This window comes from Nicotiana tabacum, chromosome 22 (genome assembly GCF_000715075.1).
Source record: "Nicotiana tabacum cultivar K326 chromosome 22, ASM71507v2, whole genome shotgun sequence".
Lineage (NCBI taxonomy): Eukaryota > Viridiplantae > Streptophyta > Magnoliopsida > Solanales > Solanaceae > Nicotiana > Nicotiana tabacum.
Window position 1 is genome coordinate 198,483,359 of NC_134101.1, and position 24,420 is coordinate 198,507,778.

Consider the following 24,420-nt stretch of genomic DNA (forward strand, 5'->3'; position numbering starts at 1 on the left):
TACAGTATTCTTCATATGTCTGTTTAATTCTGGATGCACTATATTCTCCCATCTCTCTCGTGAATCAGCCTAACCATCACTTCAAGTTATTCCCTCTGTGCTTTGTCTACAGCAATTTTCTAACATTACCCATCATGAAAAGAAGATAACGAACAACAATACTCATCTTTATTGAGAAATACACCACATAGGTAAATAGACATCAGTAGCGCAGCCTTCTACATGGAACTCCTATATCATCTAAACTGCTTCTTTGATATCAATGTCATATAAACAATGGGGGAAAAGTTCTTGAAGAATGTGTGCAAGTGTCTGTTGACCGACTTGCTATGTACTTCTGCAGACGTGGAAGACAATATTATAATTGAATAGACACAATTTCAAGCCTCACAAAGTATTATCATTTTCTACCTATTTCATTCATTGTTAAGGCTTCAAGCCTTGAAGCTGGATGGCTCATCCATTAGACAATTTACGCTAATATGATTCTTTTCAAATACATCAATTTAGTCAATCTATGTTTCCTAACTTAGATCACAAACTTATGACTGTTTTATCATACTTGTCTAAATGTTGTGTGTAAATTGACATTTCAAGTTGCTGACATTTGAAGAACAAATGCATGCTAACAAGTTGCATATTTTAGTTCAATTTGAAGATTAGGTGCTTTATATTGTCCGTCTTTTTTCATTTTAACTCCACTCTGTACATTCCTTCCCTGATTCAAGCATTCTCCAGAAGTTCTTCTATAACTCTGGGAAGAGTTTTCCTGTTGCTGTGGAAACTCCATCTGAATGGTTTCGATAAAAACTGTTAATGATCATATGCGAATGTGGCTGACCATCTAGGGATTATAGTGGGCTGGCTCGTCATAATACACACTTATGGGATAACATATGACAATTTGGTAAAGTATCCTACCAAAGACTCTCGAGATCCCTCTTTTGCCCTTTCTTTATTTAACAAACAATTGAATGAATCAGTGCCGCTGGGCCTAGACAACTATCATGTCTGTATCATGGTCGACACCTTAAAATAGGTGACTCTTGTAAGTCATCAAGTAACCAAAATATCTCTTCTCTAACTTAATCACACAATAAACAAAAACCACAACCCAGTGTAATCCCACAAGTGGGTTCTGGGGAGGGTAGTATGTACGTAGACCTTACCCCTACCTTATGAAGATATAGAAGTTGTTTCTGGTAGACCCTCAGCTCAACAAATAGTGAAACTAAAGCACAAACAATTGCAACAACAAGGTAGTAGGGTAATGGAAGCGAATAACACAGCATGTACGAATACGAAACAGGAATAAGAAAATACAACAATAGAACTAGTAAAACAAGCAAGCCTAGGAGAGACTCACGACTATCTGTCAACCTTCCACCCTAATACTCGTCCTTCACACCTTCCTATCGAGGGTCATGTCCTCCGTAAGCTGAAGCAGTGACATTTCCTGCCTAATCACCTCACAACAGGACTTCTTAGGCCTACCCCCACCCTTCCTCAGACCCGCCATGGTAAACCTCTCACACCTCCTAACCGGGGCACCTATGTCTCGCCTCTTCACTTGCCCCAACCATCTCAACCTCAATTCTCGCAACTTGTCCTCCATAGGGGCCACTCCCACCATATCCCTAATAATTTCGTTCCTAATCTTGTCTTTACTGGTATGTCCACACATCCATCTCAATATCTTCATTTCAGCTACTTTCATCTTCTGGACATAGGACTTCTTGACAGGCCAACACTCAGCCCCATACAACATAGGCGGCCTAACCACCACTCTGTAGAACTCGCCTTTAAGTCTAGATGGCACATTTTTATCACACAAAACCCAATTTCATCTATCCCACTCCAATTCGGTGTGTAACATCCTCGTCAATCTCCCCGTTGCCTTGTATAACAGACCCAATGTATTTGAAACTCTCTCTCTTGGGGATGACTTGTGTATCAATTTTCACTTCCACTTCCGCTTTGCGTGTCCCATCACTGAACTTAGACTCCAAGTATTCACACACTTGATATTATTTCTTCTGTTTACATACAGGTTGTAAATTCAAACGTATCGTTGCAACGAATGGAGGAATTGTTCTTAGCTGAAGAGAGAATCCTCTTACCTAATCCACCACTTGAACCTTGTCTTCATGCCATCTCAATCAGGGACGGATACTTTTCATGGGATTTTAAGGTCTACCTCTTCTTTATCTCTCTGTAATGCTGCACTAAGCTTTCGGACAAGTAGGCTTTTACCTATTACTTAACTGTGATTGCAATAGTTATAAGCAGCTAATTATCATCATGTGATTTTTCCTAACCAGAGTCTCTTGTAGCTCAAGACTATGCTGATCCAGAATATTGTGTTAATGCACAGAAGGACCTGGAAACTTCTTACTAGCATATCTCTAGTGCTTTCTTTGAAATGCATTTCAATTGTATGCATGTCGATGATTATTATAAAACTTTTAAAATTCATTAAATTATCATGATCCATGCTGAGCAGAATCTCTCTAGTGTAGCAAACGCATGAAAATCTAATTAGTGGAATAATTTGAAAAGCTTGATATCTATTATTTCAGTTGTTTGGTTTAAAATACCGGAGCACTAAAAGTATGTGAATTTGAAAGATGTCCCTGAACCTTGATGGCTGGGAGAAGATAAGGCGTTCTTGATTTTTCTATGATCCATTTTCTCATTAGTTATTGCCTTTTACAATTTATACGATTTATAAAAAAAAAAAATACACAGCACAAGTTCTTTTACTAAAACATTCTCAACTGTGTGTGAATAATGTGAAGAAATGTGTGAAACAAGATTAAGCAAGTTCATGGACAAGGGAACGAACATCGGTTGTTTTGATTATTTCATCATTTGATTGGATTCTAGGACAATCTTAGCCTTCCAAATTAGATCTTGTCATTTGTTTTGACAGAGAAATATGTTTGCAGTTTGTTCCCTCACTGGTAATTTCACCTAAACTGCTTGTTTCTTGCACTGATAATCTTGTTTGCTGGGGTTTTATAATTTCACCTAAATCCCTTTATGAACCAAATGAGCTCTTTGCATCTTTCTTAGGCAGAAACTCATGAACAAATCAATGGCATCTTGTGGGAAGAGCTTTGCCTATGCAAAAGGTTCCAGTCCTGTATTCATCTTCCACCTCATTGCAATTTTCTAGACTTGCAACTGAATAAGACTGAGGATTTCCAGCTAACATTCAGTGAATAAATAAGAATTTTGTGCTGCTTGTTAGCTGTAAAATTGAAAAGTGACCAAATCCAACTAGGCATAGTTTTACAGCTTCAAATAATATATATATATATATATATATATATATATATATATATATATATATATATATATATATATATAAATTTCCTTAGAAAATGTAAGATACTTCATTACTGAAAGATAAAGAGTTTAGTCATTACAAACAAGGGAATGGATTGCATAATGGATCGCATAGAGCATGATCCTTATTGAAAGCATATAAAACAAAAGGGGAAGGTGTATCCCAGAACACTGCGTCATCAGCTACCGAAGTGAGAGGAATCAAACTTCTTCCGTATCCAGCTAGCTTGTCAGCCACAGTATTGCCCTCCCTGAATATATCGTCCCGTCCCACAGCATCAAGAAGAAAATTGCAATCATTAACTAGTTGTGAGTAGCTAGTAGTTTCTGTAAGAAATGCTTAATACCTGGGAATCTATTTTCACTATTATAGGGAACCGATTTTTTGTGAAAGCAAGTTCTAATCCTACCAATAAAGCTAAAAGTGAGCAAATACAGAATTCAGCTATCAGTATCTCGAGTGCGCTTTCACATATTGTCACTCATCCTTTCCTTCTGCATTTACAAGCGAATCTTTTTGTCTAGCCAATTTTATAGGGCATCTAAGTGATAAGAAGGTCAAATATATCCATAAAATGAGGAAATATTGAAGTAATTCTGTGCTCTCTTGTGAGGTACAGAGAACTGTATGAAGCTGGATTTAGATGCTGATACCTTACAATATGATAAATATTATTGCCTTGTGAAAGCTTGAATATGATTACTTACTAGGAAAACATTGTGTTAAAGACATATTTAAGTAATTAAAAGTATGCTCTCTGTCTCTGAACCTAAGCTTTGATGAGATGGTCACACCATTCGACATGGTATTAGAGCCAGGCCAGTTCTAATTCTTGTTTAATCCGTTTTTGGGCCCCCATATTATGTTGTCTACGCTCCAGTTAGCAGGCGTGCGGGGGTGTTAGTTGTCCCACATCCTTTGTGGGTTGGCAATTGGACTCTTTATATGGTCTAGGTCAATCCTCAGCTCATGAGCTAGCTTTTGGGATTGAGTTAGGTCTAAGGTTTATTTCTTTATCACATTGATCTGAATTCCTCAGCTGGAGCCTTTTCATTCACACTGAGATTTTCAGTTCCCTTGATAACTGTCATGAAGTTGGAGTTCTTTTTTTTTCGTTTTACCATTTTTATACATTCAATTTTAACCTCCTACTTTACAGCTTGAGCGTCCCACTTTGTCAAATATTAATTTGGATATACCAGTTGGTGAGCTAGTTGCAATTGTGGGTGGGACCGGAGAAGGAAAGACATCTCTGATTTCAGCAATTCTTGGGGAGCTTCCTCCCTTAGGCAATGCAAGTGTCACTACCAGAGGAACTATTGCATATGTTCCTCAAGTTTCTTGGATCTTCAACGCCACTGTGAGCTTCAATTCATCCAAATTCCTTGATATGCCTGTAACATAACACTGTTTACCTGAACATGCTATTCAAACAATCTTTATATATATTTTTGGATATAAATCGTGTTTGTGTAGGTATATGAAAGAATGCAGTTACTTTTACCTTACTGGTTTTCAGGTACGTGGGAATATATTATTTGGTTCCAACTTTGAACCAACAAGATATTTGAAGGCAATAGATGTCAGTGCATTGGACCATGATCTTGAGTTACTTCCAGTTAAGTACATTGATGGTAGTATATGTGTTTCAATATATCTTTTTGTTGTGTGTAATTCTCTATTAGTAGTAAGTCTAGATGAAAATGACATGTGCGCATATCTAAAACATTCAGGGTCGAGACCTTACAGAAATCGGCGAAAGAGGGGTGAATATTAGCGGAGGACAAAAGCAAAGAGTGTCAATGGCTAGGGCTGTCTACAAAAATTCCGATGTCTATATTTTTGATGATCCCCTAAGTGCTCTTGATGCACATGTGGGCCAGCAGGTAATTATCTTGTATAAATGACTGTGTACCACCATTTTGGAAACGGAAAGGAGATCTCAATACGCGGTTTCCATATAAATGTAGTTATTGTCATCATCCTCTCTGTTAGCTGAATGATTTTCTTCTCATTTGAGCATATTAACCATGCCATTCTCTGGGCTTTGTCCAATTACTAAGCACTTAATTGGTCCATATTGATCAACAGATATAGGATGAGGATTTGGAAGCAAAAGAGGAAAATAAGAAAATGGGTGGAAATGATGACATAGTGCATAGCCATCTGAGTTTGCGAAGTTCATAAAAGGTTTTGAATGTTAGACGTAACAAAAAAACCATCCATTTTTCTTAGCATGATACACACTTGTAGTGAAGGCTTTGGAAAGAAAATAAATTGTTTAGACAGGGCATGCAACTGAAGGATGTTACTGAAGTATTACTAGCACTGCCCTAGCATAGTGTTATTGACATTACCAAGATACGATACTTACTAGGTACTATTCTGTGTATGCATCATCAACGCTGGTATAACTGCATCATCCTATCTACTAGCTAGTACTTCTTTGTGACTCACCAGAGTACACCCTCTACTCAACTCAAAACGGATGTCACTGCATTATCTGAGAAAACCTTCCTGTCAATTTCCAATTTTTCTTTTCCACCACCCAAGGATTTTTTCTTTTTAAATTGAGAGAAGGTAAGTGTATTATAAATATAGCACCAAGAAGGTGCTGTAAAAAGTATTTACAAACTACCAGAAGTGCATCCCTTCTATTCTTAAAGGGATTCTATAAGTTCTATCACTGCTTCAGCATCATTAACATAACTCTGTTTAAACCAAAAAGAAAGCAAAAGTAAAAAGTTCATTTTGATCATCTCAATGGGTTCTCCTTTGTCTTCAAAGAATCTAGCGTTTCTCTCCCTTCACTCTGTCCACCATATGCATGCTGGAATAGTCTGCCACCATTTCTTTTGCTTGGAGTTCCTTCCTCCAGTCCAGCACTTCAATAACTCACATGGCTGTCTCAGACTCTTAGCATAATCCATTTAAGTCCTACCATATTGAGAAAAACTGCCCAACTTGATCAGTAATGCGAAGTGTAGAAATAGGTGATTAACACTCTCTAGCTTGTCTCTATAAAGATAGCATTTAGAGAACAGCTGAAAATCTCTTCTTTGAGTATTTATTATTTTCTGTATTAAACAAGCATTTCGAGCAACCAACCAAGTGAAAGAAGCCACCTGGTAAAGAGCATTTGTTTTCCATATTTGTTTGCATGCCAAAAAATATCTTGCATTCTACCATAACCCAACTGTGAATAACAAGAGTTTACTGTAAAGATTCCTTTGCTATGGGCATTCGCCATTCCGTATGAGCTTGTCTGGATTCTGTACCAATCCATGAAAAGATTCCATTGTACCCAAAAATTTCATCTAGTCTTTCCAATTCCCAGTCATTCAAATGTCTTCTGAAATTGAAATTCCAACCATCTTGTTTTCTGTTAGTAGCCAAAGTGGAATCAGATAGCAATGCAAGTCTAAATAAATCCGGAAACTGATCTTTCAGTGGTCCAGGTCCAATCCGATTTTCCCAAAAAGTGATCCTTCTTCCATCTTCCACGTTAAACCCAATGTTACTTGAACATTTTTGCCATAGAGTTCTGATTCTTTCCACAAACCAGACCCATAGGGAATGGTCACAACTTTAGTACTCCAACACCCTTGCAACCCAAAGTTTTCACTGATAACTAACTGCTTTCCAAAGTGCCTATTCTGAGGGAAACCTCAATGGCCATTTCATCAGTAAACTGTGATTGTGCTGCCTTAAGTTTCTAATCCCAAGGCCCGCTTCCTTCTTGGTTATTTTTAAAGTGCTCCTCTTGACCAAGTGAAATGTTCTTCTTTCAGTATTGCCCTGCCAAAGAAAAATCCATGCGTGGTGTTCTTCTTCCACCACCCATGGATTTTTCCAAATTGACTATCCTTTTTTCCCCTATGTACAGGACTAATTTGCAGTAACTTGATTGCTTAGTAGAATTCACTGGTTGCAATTATTCCATCCTTCTCTTGGCAGTGTGAAAGCATACGCTAGACGCAATTTGTATCTAACTTGCTGTACAATGGGGTCTTTCAGGTTTTTAAGAAATGTATAAAGGAAGAATTGCAAGGAAAGACTAGGGTGCTTGTGACAAATCAGCTGCATTTTCTACCTCAGGTGGATCGGATTATTTTGGTCTCTGAAGGAATGGTGAAAGAGGATGGGAGTTTCGAGGATCTCTCCAAAAATGGCGCACTTTTTCGAAAGCTAATGGAAAATGCTGGGAAAATGGAAAGTTATGGTGTTGAAACTGACGACCCAAACATTGACAATGAGAGTTCACATTCTTCTTTAAACATAGGGTATGAGCTCCAAAAGAATGAAACCTCTGCAACCAAAAGGAGAGCTGGTAAATCTGTTCTTATCAGGCAGGAAGAGCGGGAAACTGGTATTATCAACTGGAATGTCTTGATGAGGTAATATTCAAAGTATATGCTTCGAGGCATTTACCCTTGTTATTTTTAATCAAGTCATTCATACATGAATATACAGGTCACTCCACAAGTTAAGAGTCCTATTAACTTTTGCAGAACTTAACAAGCAAAATTTACTACACTTATAAAATACTTGTTCACATATCTATAGAAGAATTCTAGGCACAAAATTTTCCCTACGCTGTTCTCTTGCTTCTCCTATGATATGTAGATACTGGTGGCCGGTGGGGAGAAAATTTTATTTTATTGCGGTGCAATCGCTTCTAACATCTAGGAAATGAATATTGCATTTCATTTCTAGTGGTTTACTTTCTTGTTGGTTTTGTCAGTGCTCCGCATAAGCAAACACCACCTTAAGGCTAGGCAATTCATGTCTAACAGAACAATCAAATTGCATCCTTACTGGAACCTCATGCTCTGCCAAGGACAATGGTTCCACATTGATTAAATAAAAGTTCATAAAATGATTTATACAAATACTGTGCTACTCCAGACAGTGCCTTAAAATTTTGAGTTGGATGCATAGATATTTTCTTACGGCACTAGAGCCAAACATTGGCAAACTAGTTCATTATCAACATTCCTTTTTTTTTCAAATAGCAACCATATGTAACCTAAAATTCGAACAATACCATCCTACTTAGGACAGAGTTGAACATGACTATGTTTGTAATGAATTTAAGGAAGTTTTGACCAAGTCAACCGTGTAAAGTTTATATTGCACTTGTTTAGATGATATAAGAGTAACGGATAAACTCTTCAATGATTTATTCATCATCATAGGCTCAAGAAAAGATTCTTATTTAACTATGTTTGTTTAATAGATGCCCTTAGCTTATGGTTTCAAATGTGCTTTTCTTCAATTTTCCTTTTCAGGTATAAAGATGCTTTGGGAGGCTTGTGGGTTGTCCTGATACTGTTGGCTTGCTACACGTTGACTGAAATCCTTCGAGCTCTGAGTAGCACCTGGCTAAGTGTCTGGACAAAAGCAAGCTCCTCAAAGAGCAATGGATCTGGATTCTATATTTTGGTCTATGCTTTTCTGTCATTCAGTCAGGTGTGAGTGCACTTCCACCTTTATTAATTGCAATCATTGGTGATCATCCTTAATTATTCAAGTTTCTGTGCTGCATCTACTTTCTTTTCCCTCTATTCCTTAACATCTAAAGATGTCCACCTAGCCCTATCTAAAGGAGAAATTTTCCTGCTACAGAATTTTCAATAAGCATGAAGCCCAACAATATATTTGTGTATCAGGGAGCTCCTCCATTAGCTACTGTACATTTGCTGTATCTGTTAAAATAGAAGACTAAAGATGAAAATAACAGAAATTTTTTGTAATATTTCATTATGTTTCTTCAGAGGAGTGTTTAACTCCAAGTCCATGAATGTAAGGCTCATTCTGGATTCACTTTGTGTAGGTGATAGTAACACTGGCCAATTCCTTCTGGTTGATTATCTCAAGTCTAAATGCAGCTAAAAGGCTTCATGATTCCATGCTACATTCTATACTTCGAGCACCAATGGTATTCTTCCACACTAATCCATCTGGACGCATAATCAACAGATTTGCAAAGGATCTTGGTGATATTGATCGCAATGTTGCAAATATTGCTAATACATGTCTCAGCCAACTGTGGCAGCTTCTCTCAACCTTTGTTCTCATTGGAGTCGTCAGCACAATATCTCTGTGGGCCATAATGCCACTTCTAGTCCTATTTTATACAGCCTATTTGTATTATCAGGTTTGCTAAACTCCATATGTTTAGTTGCCCTTTATTTTTCTCTCTCCCTCTGCATATAGTTTTCTCTGCTTGTCTTGACCTCCATTTTGGTTTTACTTTCTGGAACTTTCAGAAACCCAACGAGGGCTGAAAGTTCCACCATTTAGAGAAGCAACACTTCCTATGAGTTCCTTAAGTTTTTAAATATCTGGCATCCTGTTTGAGTAATGTTTTGTTGAGTTTCCCACATTTAGGCTCCTTATATGGTCTTGGGCAATCCTCACCTCATGAGCAAACTCTTAGGTTTGAGTTAGGCCCAAGTTCCATTTCTTATCGTGGTATTAGAACCAGATTCATCGCAATCATATGATAATTTATCAACTGTTGATTTTAACAATATTATATAATGAGGATCAGATGATACAATGCTATTATATATGTTTCACAGAATACATCCCGCGAAGTGAAACGCCTAGATTCCATTACCAGGTCCCCTGTGTATGCACAGTTTGGAGAAGCTATAAATGGTTTATCAACCATCCGTGCATATAAAGCGCATGACCAGTTAGCAGCCATTAATGGGAAGTCTATGGACAACAATATCAGATTCACTCTTGCCAACACAAGTACAAACCGCTGGTTGACCATAAGGCTTGAAACACTAGGAGGCATAATGATCTGGTTGACTGCAACATTTGCCGTTATACAGAATGGGAGAGCAGACGACAAGGTTGTGGTCGCTGGTGCTATGGGTCTGCTCCTAAGTTATTCTTTGAATATTACTACTTTACTCAGCAATACTCTGAGACAAGCAAGCAGAGCTGAAAATAGTTTTAATGCTGTTGAGCGTGTTGGCACATATATAGATTTGCCATCAGAGGCTCAAAATGTCATTAGCAGCCGGCCTCCTCCAGGCTGGCCATCATCAGGGTTCATCAAATTTGAAGATGTTGTCCTACGTTACAGACCTGGACTTCCTCCAGTCTTGCATGGTTTGTCATTTACAATTTCCTCAGGTCAGAAAGTTGGCATTGTTGGAAGAACTGGTGCTGGAAAATCGAGCATGCTTAATGCCTTATTTCGAATTGTGGAACTTGAAAGAGGGAGAATATTGATCGATGATTGTGATGTTGCTACTATCGGACTGACAGATCTTCGAAGTGCTCTTAGTATCATACCCCAATCACCAGTTCTTTTCTCTGGTACATAACTCTCTTCAATAGTTTCTGGTACTACTTCACTCTTTCGGACCCCACGATTGGCACGAGTTGAAAATAATCTAATAAGCTTTTTTAATTGATGCATGCATACATCGATTTTGAATTTGTCTAGTCAATTGATTTGGAATTATTTTATGAGCAATCATATGCGTTTATGCTAGCTGTGCTGATGAATGTGTACGATGTTCTTTTTGGTACAACTTCACATACTGTGGTAATTAATACATATATATATGGATAGGTTTATGCAGATACCTATACCTTGTTAAGTGAAACTTTTGTGTGTTACAATCTTCTCCCTGAAAACCAAGCTTTGAGGCACAAATTCACATATGAAATGAAGTCTTCTTCCACCTAACCATATAAGTTTTATCTGGGTTTATCCTGCATTTGGTAGCACAAAGTATTATTCAGATAGTGATCCTTTATCTGGTTTTGGGGAATTAATCTATCCTGGGGGGTAGGGGTGATATTGTTATCCGGGACTAGATAAGCCTTTGAATTTTCTAGTTTCCAAGTTTAGGTTTCCTTTCATTTCTTTTCTTTCTTCTCTTCTTTCAGTTCCTTCTACATTCATTCCCACTTCTTTAGCTACCATGAAAAAGTAAACATACATGGGTCCTGATCTTGCTTACCCTTGCTATAATCTGCAACTATAATACCAAATTTTGTTCACAGACCAAGTGTGTATACTCAAATACCTGCTGAAGTTATTGTTGCAGGATTACAAATTAGCCTTATAAAATGTATACTGGTAGGCATGTTGTTCTCATTATCAGTTTTTCATTTTCATTAGGTACTGTACGGTTTAATCTTGATCCTTTTAGCGAACACAATGATGCTGACCTATGGGAGGCATTAGAGCGGGCACACTTGAAGGATGTCATAAGGAGGAATGCTTTTGGTCTGGATGCTGAGGTGAGCTCTTCTCCTTTCAATCTGCTTCAAGTTAAAGTCGTTAGTGTTTTAAGTATCGGTAGGTCTAGGAATTGCTGCTTTCGAGAATTAACCCAGATCCATAAAGGATAAACCCGAAAGGCTAGATCTCACTCTTTCTGGATGAAATTCTAGTTTAGGTACCTTATAAGTCCTTGTAAGGAGGAGGCAGAGGGATCTGCAAGAGGCTGAAAAGCCAAGTCCACTAGCACCAGCGAATTAGTGAACTACGGAAAATTTTATTTTGTGTCTCATACAACTGACACTAGTTGTATGAGGCATCTTTTTTGTCTCACAGTTTTGTGGACCCAGATTTTTGTGGACCCAGAAGTGTAAGATTGGGGTCCACAAATTTGTGAGACAAAAAGGAGCCTCACACAACTAATTTAAGTTGTGTGAGACGCACAATAAAACTTCTCGTGAACTACTCAGTGTCTTGTTTTTTTGTGCCTTTTTTTATTCCATCAGGTTAAAGGAAGTTAGGGTGGGATCATGATGAGGGAGGTTAACCTATGTGAGAATTTTGAATTGCGGAGCAACGGTCATTCTGTTCTCAAAAAGGTTGTTCAGACAGAAATGCAATTTAGGATGATAAAGAAGTCCTCGACCATTTGCCAGAAAGTTATGGTGGTTTGTGATTTATGTCTGACAAGATGATCATTCGTTCATGTTCAAGACCAGTTTGATGACCTAAGAATTTTTTTCCTTTTTTTGGTACCACCTAAGAATTTTCTTTATCTCAAAATACCATAATTCAACATTAGGTAGTGACTTAGAGTAACACAAACTGGATTGAAAAGAATGAAAAACACAAATTCTGAGACGTGCACGAACATATGTAAGGTATACTTGTATAACTATCGTGTATGTATTTGTTTCTATTGTTATTTATCGATGTATATTGTTCTAATATTTGTCTTATTTAGAATGCTTAATGTTGGAGAAACGGTTTGGCCTGAGATGATTTTAAATGGTGAAACATGGCCAGTGAGAATTCATTTAGTCGTCTCAACTTGTTTGAAACTGAGGCATTGTTGTTGTTGTTGTTGTTGTTGTTGAGAATGCTTAATGTGACTCTTTGCAAATCAAATGACAGAAAAGCAAAATATTAAACTTCTTTATGACCGATGAAAACATACTTGTATCATGACGGTGCAAATGAATTGGTTAATTCTTCCCCCGTAGTTTAATATGCTGGTACCTGATGATTGCTCTGCATTTGGTTTCTCACAAGGATAATTTTACCCAAACAAACTCGTATCATATGCTCAGCTGGTGGAATAACACATAGTTTTGTTCGTCAGAAATTTTGTAGAGAAATGATCGTGTTTAAGGAAGTGCATTCATCCAATTATATACGACACCATCTGGTTAGACGGGAATAAAGAAATTTATTTGACTTACGTGTTACATATGTAGTTGTAGAAGAAAATGTTATAGTAACTAAGCAAGTTTGGGTCAAGTTCGTTTGGTAGAAAAACATCACGCTGTAGATTATATTTCAGTTTAATGCATTTTGGATAGAATTTCTAGGACTGTGTCAAAACTTTTAAGATGCTTCAGAGTGAAAAAAGGTATAACATATTAAGATGGAAGGAGTGTCTGGAAAAATGTTACTATGGTCTAACATAATATTGTTTTGGGCTATATCAAGGTTTCAGAAGGTGGCGATAATTTCAGTGTTGGACAGAGACAACTTTTAAGTCTTTCTCGAGCAATACTGCGAAGGTCAAAGATCCTTGTTCTTGATGAAGCCACAGCAGCTGTTGATGTTAGAACTGATGCTCTTATTCAGAAAACCATACGAGAAGAATTCAAAGCATGCACAATGCTCATTATTGCTCACCGTCTAAATACCATAATTGATACTAATCGTATCCTAGTGCTTGATGCTGGACAGGTATGTGCTTACAATTTTTGTTCTTTCACTGTTCTTGTTTTTTCCTTATTTCCTTTTCTTTTTTTCCTTCTGTCAAAAGTTTGCTACTTGCTTATATTAGGTTGTTGAGTATGATACTCCACAGAACCTCCTGTTTAGTGAAAGAAGTGTTTTCTCTAGGATCGTTCAGAGCACAGGGGCCGCAAATGCCCAGTATTTACGTAACTTAGTACTTAATGAGGAGAAAGAGCACAAGTTCATGAAAGAAGAAGTCATGCGTATAAATTGGAAGAGAAGATGGAAGGTATCTTCCCAGTGGAATGCTGCTGCGCAGTATGCTCTTGCTACAAATATTTCAGCTTCACTGAACGATTTTCAAGTGACGGAATGTCAAGATCAAAACAACATTCTGCATGCAACAAAGGACGCGGTTGTAACTCTGAAGGATGTTTTGGAGGGGAACCATGATGAAATTATTGAAGAGAAACTAAGTTGCTCTAAGGTGCCTAGAGAAAGATGGTGGTCATCTTTCCTTAGTGTTATTGAAGGTACTAGTTTTCTTTTGCTTCTACACTTCTTATTTTCCCCTTTTTCACCATATTGCTCCTAAGTAGGTTCCTTACATTTTGCAAAAACATAATGAGCCCCTAGCCAGTAATTGTAAGAAACCATGAGTGACTTGAGATGAGGTTTTCTATTTCTGAGATACAACCTTCTATTCCAAAAGAATTTCAACACTTGGAAAACGAAAAGCAAATGCAAGATCGTGGTTACCACTAGTCTTGATGGGCATGCATGCCATGCCCTCAATTGGAGTGATACAGAAATGCAAGATCATGATTGCACACTGTCAATTGGAGTGATAGAGAAATGCAAGATCATGATTCCACACCCTCAATTGAAGTTACTGCTCGCCTTTGTTGTGCACCCTCATATGCTTTTCCAAAAAAAATCAATGTGCAGCTAGGCTAATTCTGTCCACATTAGCAATGTAGTTTCAAGATTGACTGATGATATGCCTATTCCCTTATGGTATTACCTGAGTGCAACTGGTTATGTAATATTCCACAAATCTTTTATTTCAAATTTCATGTTTCCAATCTTCTTTAGTAACCACTCATTTAGTATTCCATTAATCACAAGTCTTCGTCCCTCCATTTGGAGACAGGTCGAAAGTACATAACATGAGAACATTAGACATCATACTTGATTTCTGCTCCAACTGCATTTGGTGTTTATTCTCATTAACTGGTGGCTCCGAAAAGACCAACACTAAATCAAAGTTTAGCATGACGGAATTGGCGCTTCTGTTTTGGTTCAGGTCTCGCGGTGATGAACAGATTAAGACATGACAGAGTTCCTCATTTTGGAGATTGTTTGGAAGAGGGATCAGAACATCAGAATCATGATGAAATCTAGCTAGATATCTTCAGGTTTTACCCAATTTTCTATATCTTTCTATATCTATGTCTATCCATATTATATTAAAAGTTATTAGCAAAATATCGTTTGCCTTTTTTACCCTTTAAAAATAAAAACTTTGAGAAAAATACACGGCCAAGCATTTTTAAAAAATATTTAAGAAAATGATATCATTTCTTGTTTATTCCATAAATAGCATATTATTTTACAATATTAGCATATTGCAAAAATTATGCACACAATTAATGAGTAACAGAATACATAAATCATGGGATCCATATTTAACTTTTCACATTCTCTTTCCTTTTATTTTCTGTTCTAAATTTCAGCAAGTTCGCAAGAGAAAAAAGAAACAAGGACACCATGGCTGCCTTTCAGTAACAGGCCTCGCACAAAACAAAAAAATAGAGATAGATCGAGACTAGAGAGAGAAGAAAACTAAAAGAAAAAAAAGTCTTGATTCTCAAAAGTTCAAACAAATAGAAGGATGCATGCAAGCACCAAAACGACCCCAATCATTTTCAATTCCTTTGAAGAATTTGTTCAAGAATTTTGCTTCGATTGTATAAATTTTACTATGTATATTTGATGTAGTTGAATTATAATCTTATGTATTATTATTGTTTACCAAGATGTAGTTTTTGAAAATATCTTCTGTATTTTAATTGTGTACCACTATATATATATATACACACACACTAGTTTCTCGGCACGTGCGTTGCACGTGTATATTTAGTCTTGTAATAAATAATTTGTTAATAGAAATAAAACTTTGAGTAAATAATTACATATAAAAAGATATTGTTCAAGTTTCTTTGAATTATCATGTGGATTATCCCATGATGACTTGTTTTGATCAAGATGATTGGATATTATTTTAACGTACGAAGATGAATAATCAAAGTGTAATTAGATATATGTAATTTTATTTTTTATTTGATTTTATAAGATACAAATTGTTTCTTATGTGAAGCATTTTGACTATTTTTTATTAAATAAGATATTTAGTTTAATGAAATACGTATTTAGGTAATTAAAAATATGTGTGAATGTTAAAATGCGATTTGAAGGAGAAACGTACACGCTAAAAATGTGATGAATTGTTAATATTAAAATGCTTCGATATTATTAAAACATTCCAAAATGTTAGTTTAGGGAGATTTTGCTTGTAAGGCTATCCGATTGGCAAAGCTCAGTTGGTTGTGGTTTAAGATTAATGTTAAAGGAAATGATTCAAGAAATAAAATAAGATAAAGTAGAGTTACAAGCATGAACCTTCATTAGTAGTGTAGCAAGCTAGGATTCCAAGGAAAAGCAAACACCACAGAGCACATACATGACCTTACTTATGGCGCAATGAAAGTGCTAAAGAAAATATAAGACATTTCTAGTAGTACAGAATTAGAAAACAATAAGATAGTCAAGCTTATCCTTTATATTTGGCTGCCATTATATATATGACTTTCATGCTATGTTATATATTGGTTTTTCTTGAAGAGCCTTGTTACCCAGCATCCTAACAATACAACAAGAATAGTCCCAGTAATAATTTTTTTGGGTCTACGTAGGTTGAAAAAGTTTACTTTAAAATGAACCATTATTTACCTTAAACTTTAGTTATACAACAATATAATAGGTCTGTAACCAAAATTCATTTATTCTTAAGCACCAAACTTGCATCAAGGGTTTATGTATGTAATTATAATATTTAAAATATAATTATATTGATGGATTAATAGTGAGATAATTTATCCCTACAAATAATATTTGCATTCATAGAATTTCGATTTTCAAATGCGCTACATGTTTGTATTTAATTTATGCTAAACAATAGATATAACACATCCACTCTCTGTACATATGCATACATGAATATAGATATTGATTTCTTGAGAATTTAATTTAAAACTTATAAATTTATAGTTACAACAAAATTATAGGAAATACTTGAAGAATTATACATGAAAAGAGTAGACGCCTTGAATATCTAAAACAGTTTGATAACCAAATTATCTTTGGTGGTTTCTGCGTTTCTGCATAACCAAACTAAGTTTACTCTTATACCAAATATGACAATAAACTGCCAAATGCTTGATATATCATTTGTTCCAGATATATGGTTACCACAAAAAAATTGATAGCTCTAATAGGAAGTGTTCTAGTTTTTCTTGCCATAATTTGCATAAATAAGAATATATAGTATCATGAATTTTCATAGAGAGTAAAGGCAAAAATATTACTTACTTGAGTTGATACTTATATAGTAGATTTGTGTGATGCAGGAGGCGAACATATAAGCTTAACCAAAATTTACAATATTTTACGGAAGCAAGAAATTTCAATTCGATTTCAAAGGAAATTTATATATGCAGATGATGTTTGATAAGAATTTAATTGAGTGTTTGATGGGTTTCTTTAACGGATGAGATAGCCATTAATTTATAATTTTAATTGTATAACTGTTGGTTTTCTTCGAGAGATGAAGTAAATCATTTTGAGTAACAGTTTCAATTATAATTGCGATATTCAATGCACTTTGTACTGTTGCAATTTTGAATGCGGAAAAAATAAAATGCTCAAGCTTACGTTAAAATAGCACGGTATAGCCAGTTTTCGGATTGGTCATTCAAAAATAGTCAGCGTTTGTTAAGTCATTGAAAAATAGTCACTACTTTGCTGCAACTGAGACTGGTCCAGCATAATATCTGGAGTTCGGTGCACCTGTACATGAACTTCCAGCATATTATGCTGGACCGGTATACTTTGCTGGTTCCAGTATAATATACCGGAGAATGGAGCACCAATGCTCCAAACTCCAGTATATTATACTGGAACTCCAGTATATTATGCTGGAGTATTTTTTCGGATTTTAAACAGTACTTTCATTTAGATTTATCTTTACATAAAAAGTGACTAAATTTTACTTTTGAAACTGTGGCTATTTTTAAATGACCACTCGTAAATCTGACTATTTTTAAAGTTCTCACAGATTACATGCACCATTCTCCGAAGAAGCCCAGTGGCTTTATTAAAAGCTGACCCTCTCAATGCCAATGTGTCCACATTTATGTCTTTTTTAATTTAACTTTTTTTTTTAATCTTCATTAGAATATATATTTACCTCTTTGTACACAAATATTGTTGAAATAGTATTTGATTGTAAGGGCAAAATTGTCACTCAGTTTTTGATGGGTAAATTTGTAAATTAACTTTTGACTTATAATGTTCCCACTTTTAGTATAGTATGATGATATGATGATATGATATGATGATGATGATATATATATATATATATATATATATATATATATATATATACTATATTAAAAGTGGAAAGCCCTTAAGTCAAAAGTTAAATTACTAAAATATCCCTCCTTATTTACTAAACTAACATATTTAATTTAAATATTAAAAAACTACAAATAGATGCAAGTGATAGACGCCTACTTTTAACGGCTAAGCAAGCAACGTTTCATGCTTCTTCTTTAAGATCACAACCTTTCCATACACAAGCCTCCATTTATAATCTATTTAACTATTCCCTATTTTTCGTGATTTTGTAAAGTCCTATTTATATGAATGGTAGGATAGATAATTTAAAGTTATGACTATGTTACTTCTTTCCCAAAATTGATATCAACCATGAGTTCAAAATTCAATTCTAAAGGTAGTATGATTGACACAGACTATTAATTTGGATGTCTAAATGTTATGGAGTAGATCTAATTGCGTTTGTTGCTTTGCCCTTGAATTGGGATGTCAAACATGATTCTAAAAATGTTTCTTTGTTGCTTGTTTCATTGATCTTCTTTTCGTTTTCAGGGAGTATTGGAACAGGGAACAGTAAAGTTCCTGGAACATATTATCGCATCTACTGTAACATCTGTTATTTGAATATGTACTCTCCTTTTATGACTAAATCATCTTTAAGAAACAACAACAACAACAACGACCCAGTATAATCCCACAAGTGGGGTCTGGGGAGGATTGTATGTACGCAGACCTTACCCCTACTCCGAAAGGTAGAGAGGCTGTTTCCAGGAGACCTCTTTAAGAAAATCTTTCTTAATATAATTTTGTTAACATGTCAATCCTAAAGTTTGAGATTGCTCCTTCTTCTTTTTTTGTAGCCTTAAAGGTAGTTTCTACACTAATTATTCTAAACAAGAGTCTTTGTTTAAAGTCCTAAATTCTTAGATAAAGTGAAAATGTAAAGAAAAAAATATGATTTACAAAAGTTTTCTTCGTACCATTGCTTTTTGTGGGTCAGATTTATTTATTCTTTTGTTTCTCAGCACAAAAAATATATTCATGTGACTGATCAACAATAAAAGTATAATAACTCGAAGAGGTTTTGGTAAGACACAAAAGTTCAAGTCACAATGTAAATTTTAGTCTTATAATATTAATTGACGAAGAGTAATGCCATTTTAAATTTATATTATATTTTTTACTAATTTATATTATTTTTATAAATGACTTCAACTGTTGGTTAAAGTTTTTAAAAGGGGTAAAGATCCAAGCAATATTTTCCCTAATATGTAGAATAGTAGAATTTCTCTGAACCAAATATGAGCTACTATATTCTTAATGACCCAACATATCGTGTTTTCCCAATTACTCTTCAATGCACAGAGAAGTTGGAATTATTTTTACTAATAACGCCATTATAAAGGAATCCAACAATGACATTCCTATCCCAAAAAATTCAAAATGATTTGTATCCTTGGAAGACGGGAAAAATATAGTGACGGCACTATCTTGGTAAAACATTTAAGGAATTTATGAACTATTTTCACACATAATTATTTGATACTTATTACTTTTGTGAGATAATTTGCATGTTAGTAACAGTGGTACTACTTTCAAGAGGAATATTAGTATAGACAACAAGAGTCCTGTCATGACAGAACAACTAATTCAAATAAAATGAACATACACGGGGAATATCGTCTATAAAGAAGTATTGGATAAGGTACTATTCATTACATGTTTGTACCGCATAAAATCAAAATAAATAAAATATTTCACATATATTTAATTGAATTTTGATTGTTCAACTTTGTAGGTTTTGACTATATCAATTATTCTAATCTCGACATATTCTTTCTTGTACAACCATTTACTGAAAGCTTTGTTTAAATAATATTAATATTATTTTATAAAATCGCATATTACATGACTCAATATGCTCGTGCAACGTATGTGCCGAGAAACTAGTACTATATTGAAAGGGGGAAGTCAAAATTAAAAAGTTAAATTACCAAAATATCCTTTTAGTAATATATAAAGATAATAATAATAATAATAGTTAAATAAACATTTGTGTTACAATTCATGAGAAAAATAAATTTCCGAAAAGGTGCGACGTAGCGTTAAGAAGACATTTATGTGCAAAGGATATGGTCTTATCATCTAAAGAAGATATTTATGTGCAAGTGGCACCCGATGTAACAAGAACAGTGAACAAAAGGAGGAGATTAACCGATAGAAGCAATCCCCTCATCACTTCTCCCACACCGTTTGGCAAGGTATTTTCTGAGTCACCCAATCACCTTGATAGACCGGAAGAATTTGATGGAAACATAATCGGGTTCATATTCTAATTCAACTTTTTATTTACTTTTTTATTTCAATCCGAGAAACAATCTTCAATTTGAGATGCAAGAATTATTTATCAGCTTCAATTTAATTATAGTTCTAATGGATGTCTACTTTCATAGTGACTATTATTTATCCCTAAATATTTTTATGGAATTAAAAAACTCTAACTAACTTTTTATTTATAATATCTCCTAAAAAAGTTTATTAGGTTGTTGTGAAAAAGGAAAAGCAAACATACACGAATGCAATACATTAGTACTGCGTTGTTTCTAAAGTTGGTAAAAATAAAAACTTTTTCTCAAGAGAAACGCATAATAAAATAGTACAATTAAATTTAATAATAATAATAATAATAATAATAATAATAATAATACAACTTAACGTGGACCATTTTCGTTCAAATCAATTGTCTGTGAAAATAAAAAACTTTTATAGAATAGGTTATAATTTCAAATTGGAGATCTGAAATTATCTCTTCTCTTAAAGGAAAATGTTGAATCTAGCTAATGGTACTTATAAATTAGATTTTTCTTAATTTTCTGTATTGTTGAATACTTTTATTTGGATGATTTACAATATTTTCCTACAATTGACGCCTTTTTATTGCACTATTTATGTTTTGTTTTGATTTTTCATTTAGGCGTATCATAAGAAGATAATATTTCGAATGGTTTAATATCAACAATGCAAAGTTATTGTATTGGCCTCTAAAACTTTGTAGATATGGGTCTTCTCTGTCTATTACTTTTCTTTACAATACCCTATGCTTTCAAAATTATAGTATTTGCCGGACGAATTTGTGGGCATTCACATAATAACGTAAATTTAATCAAAAGTAGGATTCCTATAGTTAGCTAATTTCAATGCTCTAAGTATTATTAAAAAATATATAAAAAAGGTATTATAATTATGTTATATAATATTTGTACAACATTGATTTTTGATAATGTAGTTTTATAAATATTCTTAGATTCTTAGAGAAATATTTTCAGTATACAAGTTTTTTTTTAATAACTAACAAGATACAACGTGCAACGCACGTTTTGAGAAACTAGTATATATATATATATATATATATATATATGTGTGTGTGTGTGTGTGTGTGTTTTGTAACAAACAAAATCATTTGTACTCGTATTAAAGAGAATTGTTGGCCGATAATATAATATAGTCTAAAAATAAGTTGTATATTTTTTAATATGCTCATATAACAATGTTATTCATCACGTCAAAGCAAACTATCAAATTTAATATACGTCGAATATATATATATCGTATATATATTCATCTAGTCAATCAATGTATGATTAACAACTTATGTTCAAGTTATTGTATAATATGGATATACCACCCATAACGATGTAGTTAATAGTAATATGCTATATAGGCGAAATACATATGCAGCCCATTCAACTAGGCACCATTTTTCATTTTGGCATTTCATCTCTACCTTGTTCCATTTTGGCCCTCCAACTCTATTTTATATGTTCCATTTTGGCCCTCCAACTCTATTTCTTATGTTCCATTTTAACACAAAAGCTGAAATCAGTGCAAAAAATATAGCGCGTGTGTATACACAAATCTGAGGCGTAAATTAAATGTTGTCACCTGGTTTTTTCATCCATACCAAACGAGTCAATACTAAAATACCTAAACCCGACCATATTTTTTGTGAGTTTATTTCATCTAAACGGGTCAGGTATGAAATCGGCAGATGAAAGCTTTGGAACTTAGAGAATAAAGATGGGGCTGCTGTGGATAAAAAAGAAATACGGTCGGGTTCAGGTATTTTATTATTGACCCGTTTGACATGGATGAAAAAACCAAGTGGCAACATTTAATTGGATATTTATTACACCTCAGATTTGTGTATACACACGCGCTATATTTTTTTCACTGATTTTAGCTCTTGTGCTAAAGTGGAACATACAAAATAAAGTTGGAGGGCCAAATGGAACATATAAAATAGAGTTTGAGGGCCAAAATGGAATAAGGTAGAAATAGAATGCCAAAATGAAAGTGCCAAGTCGAATGGGTTGTATATGTATTTGGCCTACTTTTTATATCCAAATACATAGTATATAATAGTAGTATGTAAATAATAGAGTCTTTGTGTGTGTATGTATATATTAGATATACTTGCTTTAAACCATGAATATTTATTATTAAAATTAATTGTTTATTAGGTTATAAAACAACAATAATATGATAATTAAAGTATAAATAGACGATTGTAGTCTGTCTTTGCGTTGTACAAGAAAGACATATCAAATGAATGAATGGGGTGTAAATTTTGATAATGCATTGTAGATTCCCAGTAAATAATTCTTGATTTTTATATGACATGTCTTGCCATCATTATACTTAGCCGTTATGGGAGATGATATGATATTATGGGCGATAATTTAGGAATTGAATTGGTAAAGCTTTAAATGTTTCGGCCAGAAATATAGATAATTAGCTGGCATGTTTGTTAATTACTTATTGTTGCTAGGATTTTGTAAAATATTCTTAGATATTGTCTATTCATATGGGACAAAAACGTCATTCACTAAATTTTCTATTATTTAAACTTTCAAAACAACTAAAATTTTGGTTATTTAATCTTTCCTTATTTAAATTCCGTAGAAAATTCTAATATTTATGACACTAAAATTTTGGTTATTTAATCTTTCCTTATTTAAATTCCGTAGAAAATTCTAATATTTATGACACTAAATTATTAACTTTAATTTACCTTATACGCAATTATAATTATTACCTTTGCAAATTATTTGTTGATTCTACATTTAATAGGAGGGTAATATTTAGTTCTTGGACATACAAATTCTCCATGGGGACCGTCTCCAGAATCTACATTGAATTGTAGGCAATATTCAAGAGAAAATCTCACTTTATACCCATTAATTCCAAACTATTTATCATTTAATGTTCAGGCCCAAACTATTTACTACTCCCACTCATGCGTTCCCAATTATTTACCCGTCATTATTTTGTTCCTCTTCTTCTTCTTCCTCATTTTACATTCCTCCAATTTTTGAAGTTCACGACTGATGGCTTCTTTGGAGGGAGGGGTTGATTGCAGAGTCGGCTGGGAATAGATTCTTACAACTTTTCTTTTGCCCAAGTCTTATCACCATCAAGAGTCATACCACCAGCAACTAGACGTTTTGGTACAACAGGCACTGTCAAATTGCTTTCAAGGGGTAGCGATTAATTAGTCTCCCATTGTAATGACCAACAAATGGCCATAATATAGTTTTGGATTCTTTAAGATAACCCGCTGTAATTCTTTGATCAGTTTTTGAAATAATTTGTAATTCAAGAAACAATTTTTGAAACTTCATATGAATGAGTTCAAAATGCCAGATCTGATTTTTTTATAGTGTTTTACTGTTGAAATTCGTTAGTTATTGTTCTTTGATGTGTAGATTGTACTTTTGATGCTGGTTTTTGGAGATTTATTGTACAAAAATTTAAATCCACCATTGAAGGACCTTGAAGCTTGAAACTCATAACTTGGTTTGTTTGAGTTTTTAATTGTTTTGATCTGATCCTGTATAAGTTTGTTTGAAAAGTTGATTTGAGGTTGTAGCTAAAGTTTTAGTCAATTTGGTGGAGATTTTGTAGTAGATTTTAGAAATTTGGGTTGAAATATAGTTGAACTAGAGAAGAAGACGATTTTCTATTGTATACTCAAATAGGATACAAATATACCATTTTAGTATACAATTCATTCCAACTATATACCCTATTAGTATAGCTATATACTATATTGGTATCATAAGCTAGTTGGATCATTTTTTGGTTGTATTAGTTGCATTTAATTGGTGCAATATTTGATTTTCTCTTAATAATAGTAATATAG

At 34.2% G+C, this 24,420-nt stretch overlaps 1 protein-coding gene and 1 long non-coding RNA gene across 6 annotated transcripts in view; both read left to right on the forward strand.

The window, feature by feature from the left end:
- LOC107791730 (ABC transporter C family member 12) overlaps positions 1–15,596 on the forward strand; it is a 36,377-nt gene extending 20,781 nt beyond the window's left edge. For 3 of the 5 annotated variants that reach the window (XM_075244614.1, XM_016613847.2, XM_016613849.2), the window contains 13 exons: positions 2,051–2,191; positions 4,512–4,712; positions 4,872–4,970; positions 5,086–5,238; positions 7,370–7,749; positions 8,644–8,824; positions 9,189–9,512; positions 9,940–10,693; positions 11,508–11,629; positions 13,302–13,547; positions 13,648–14,074; positions 14,848–14,959; positions 15,278–15,596. In XM_075244614.1, coding sequence (XP_075100715.1) covers positions 2,051–2,191; positions 4,512–4,712; positions 4,872–4,970; positions 5,086–5,238; positions 7,370–7,749; positions 8,644–8,824; positions 9,189–9,512; positions 9,940–10,693; positions 11,508–11,629; positions 13,302–13,547; positions 13,648–14,074; positions 14,848–14,945 — 3,126 coding nt within the window. In that variant the 3' untranslated portion in view covers positions 14,946–14,959; positions 15,278–15,596. The remainder of the gene's footprint in view (positions 1–2,050; positions 2,192–4,511; positions 4,713–4,871; positions 4,971–5,085; positions 5,239–7,369; positions 7,750–8,643; positions 8,825–9,188; positions 9,513–9,939; positions 10,694–11,507; positions 11,630–13,301; positions 13,548–13,647; positions 14,075–14,847; positions 14,960–15,277) is intronic. The other 2 variants (XR_012705280.1, XR_012705281.1) reach the window with 2 other exon arrangements.
- Positions 15,597–20,325: 4,729 nt separating this feature from the next.
- LOC107791729 (uncharacterized) lies at positions 20,326–23,934 on the forward strand. Its single transcript, XR_001649322.2, has 2 exons — positions 20,326–20,479; positions 23,596–23,934. It is a non-coding gene; the product is annotated as an uncharacterized LOC107791729 (long non-coding RNA).
- The last annotated feature ends 486 nt before the right edge of the window (positions 23,935–24,420 follow it).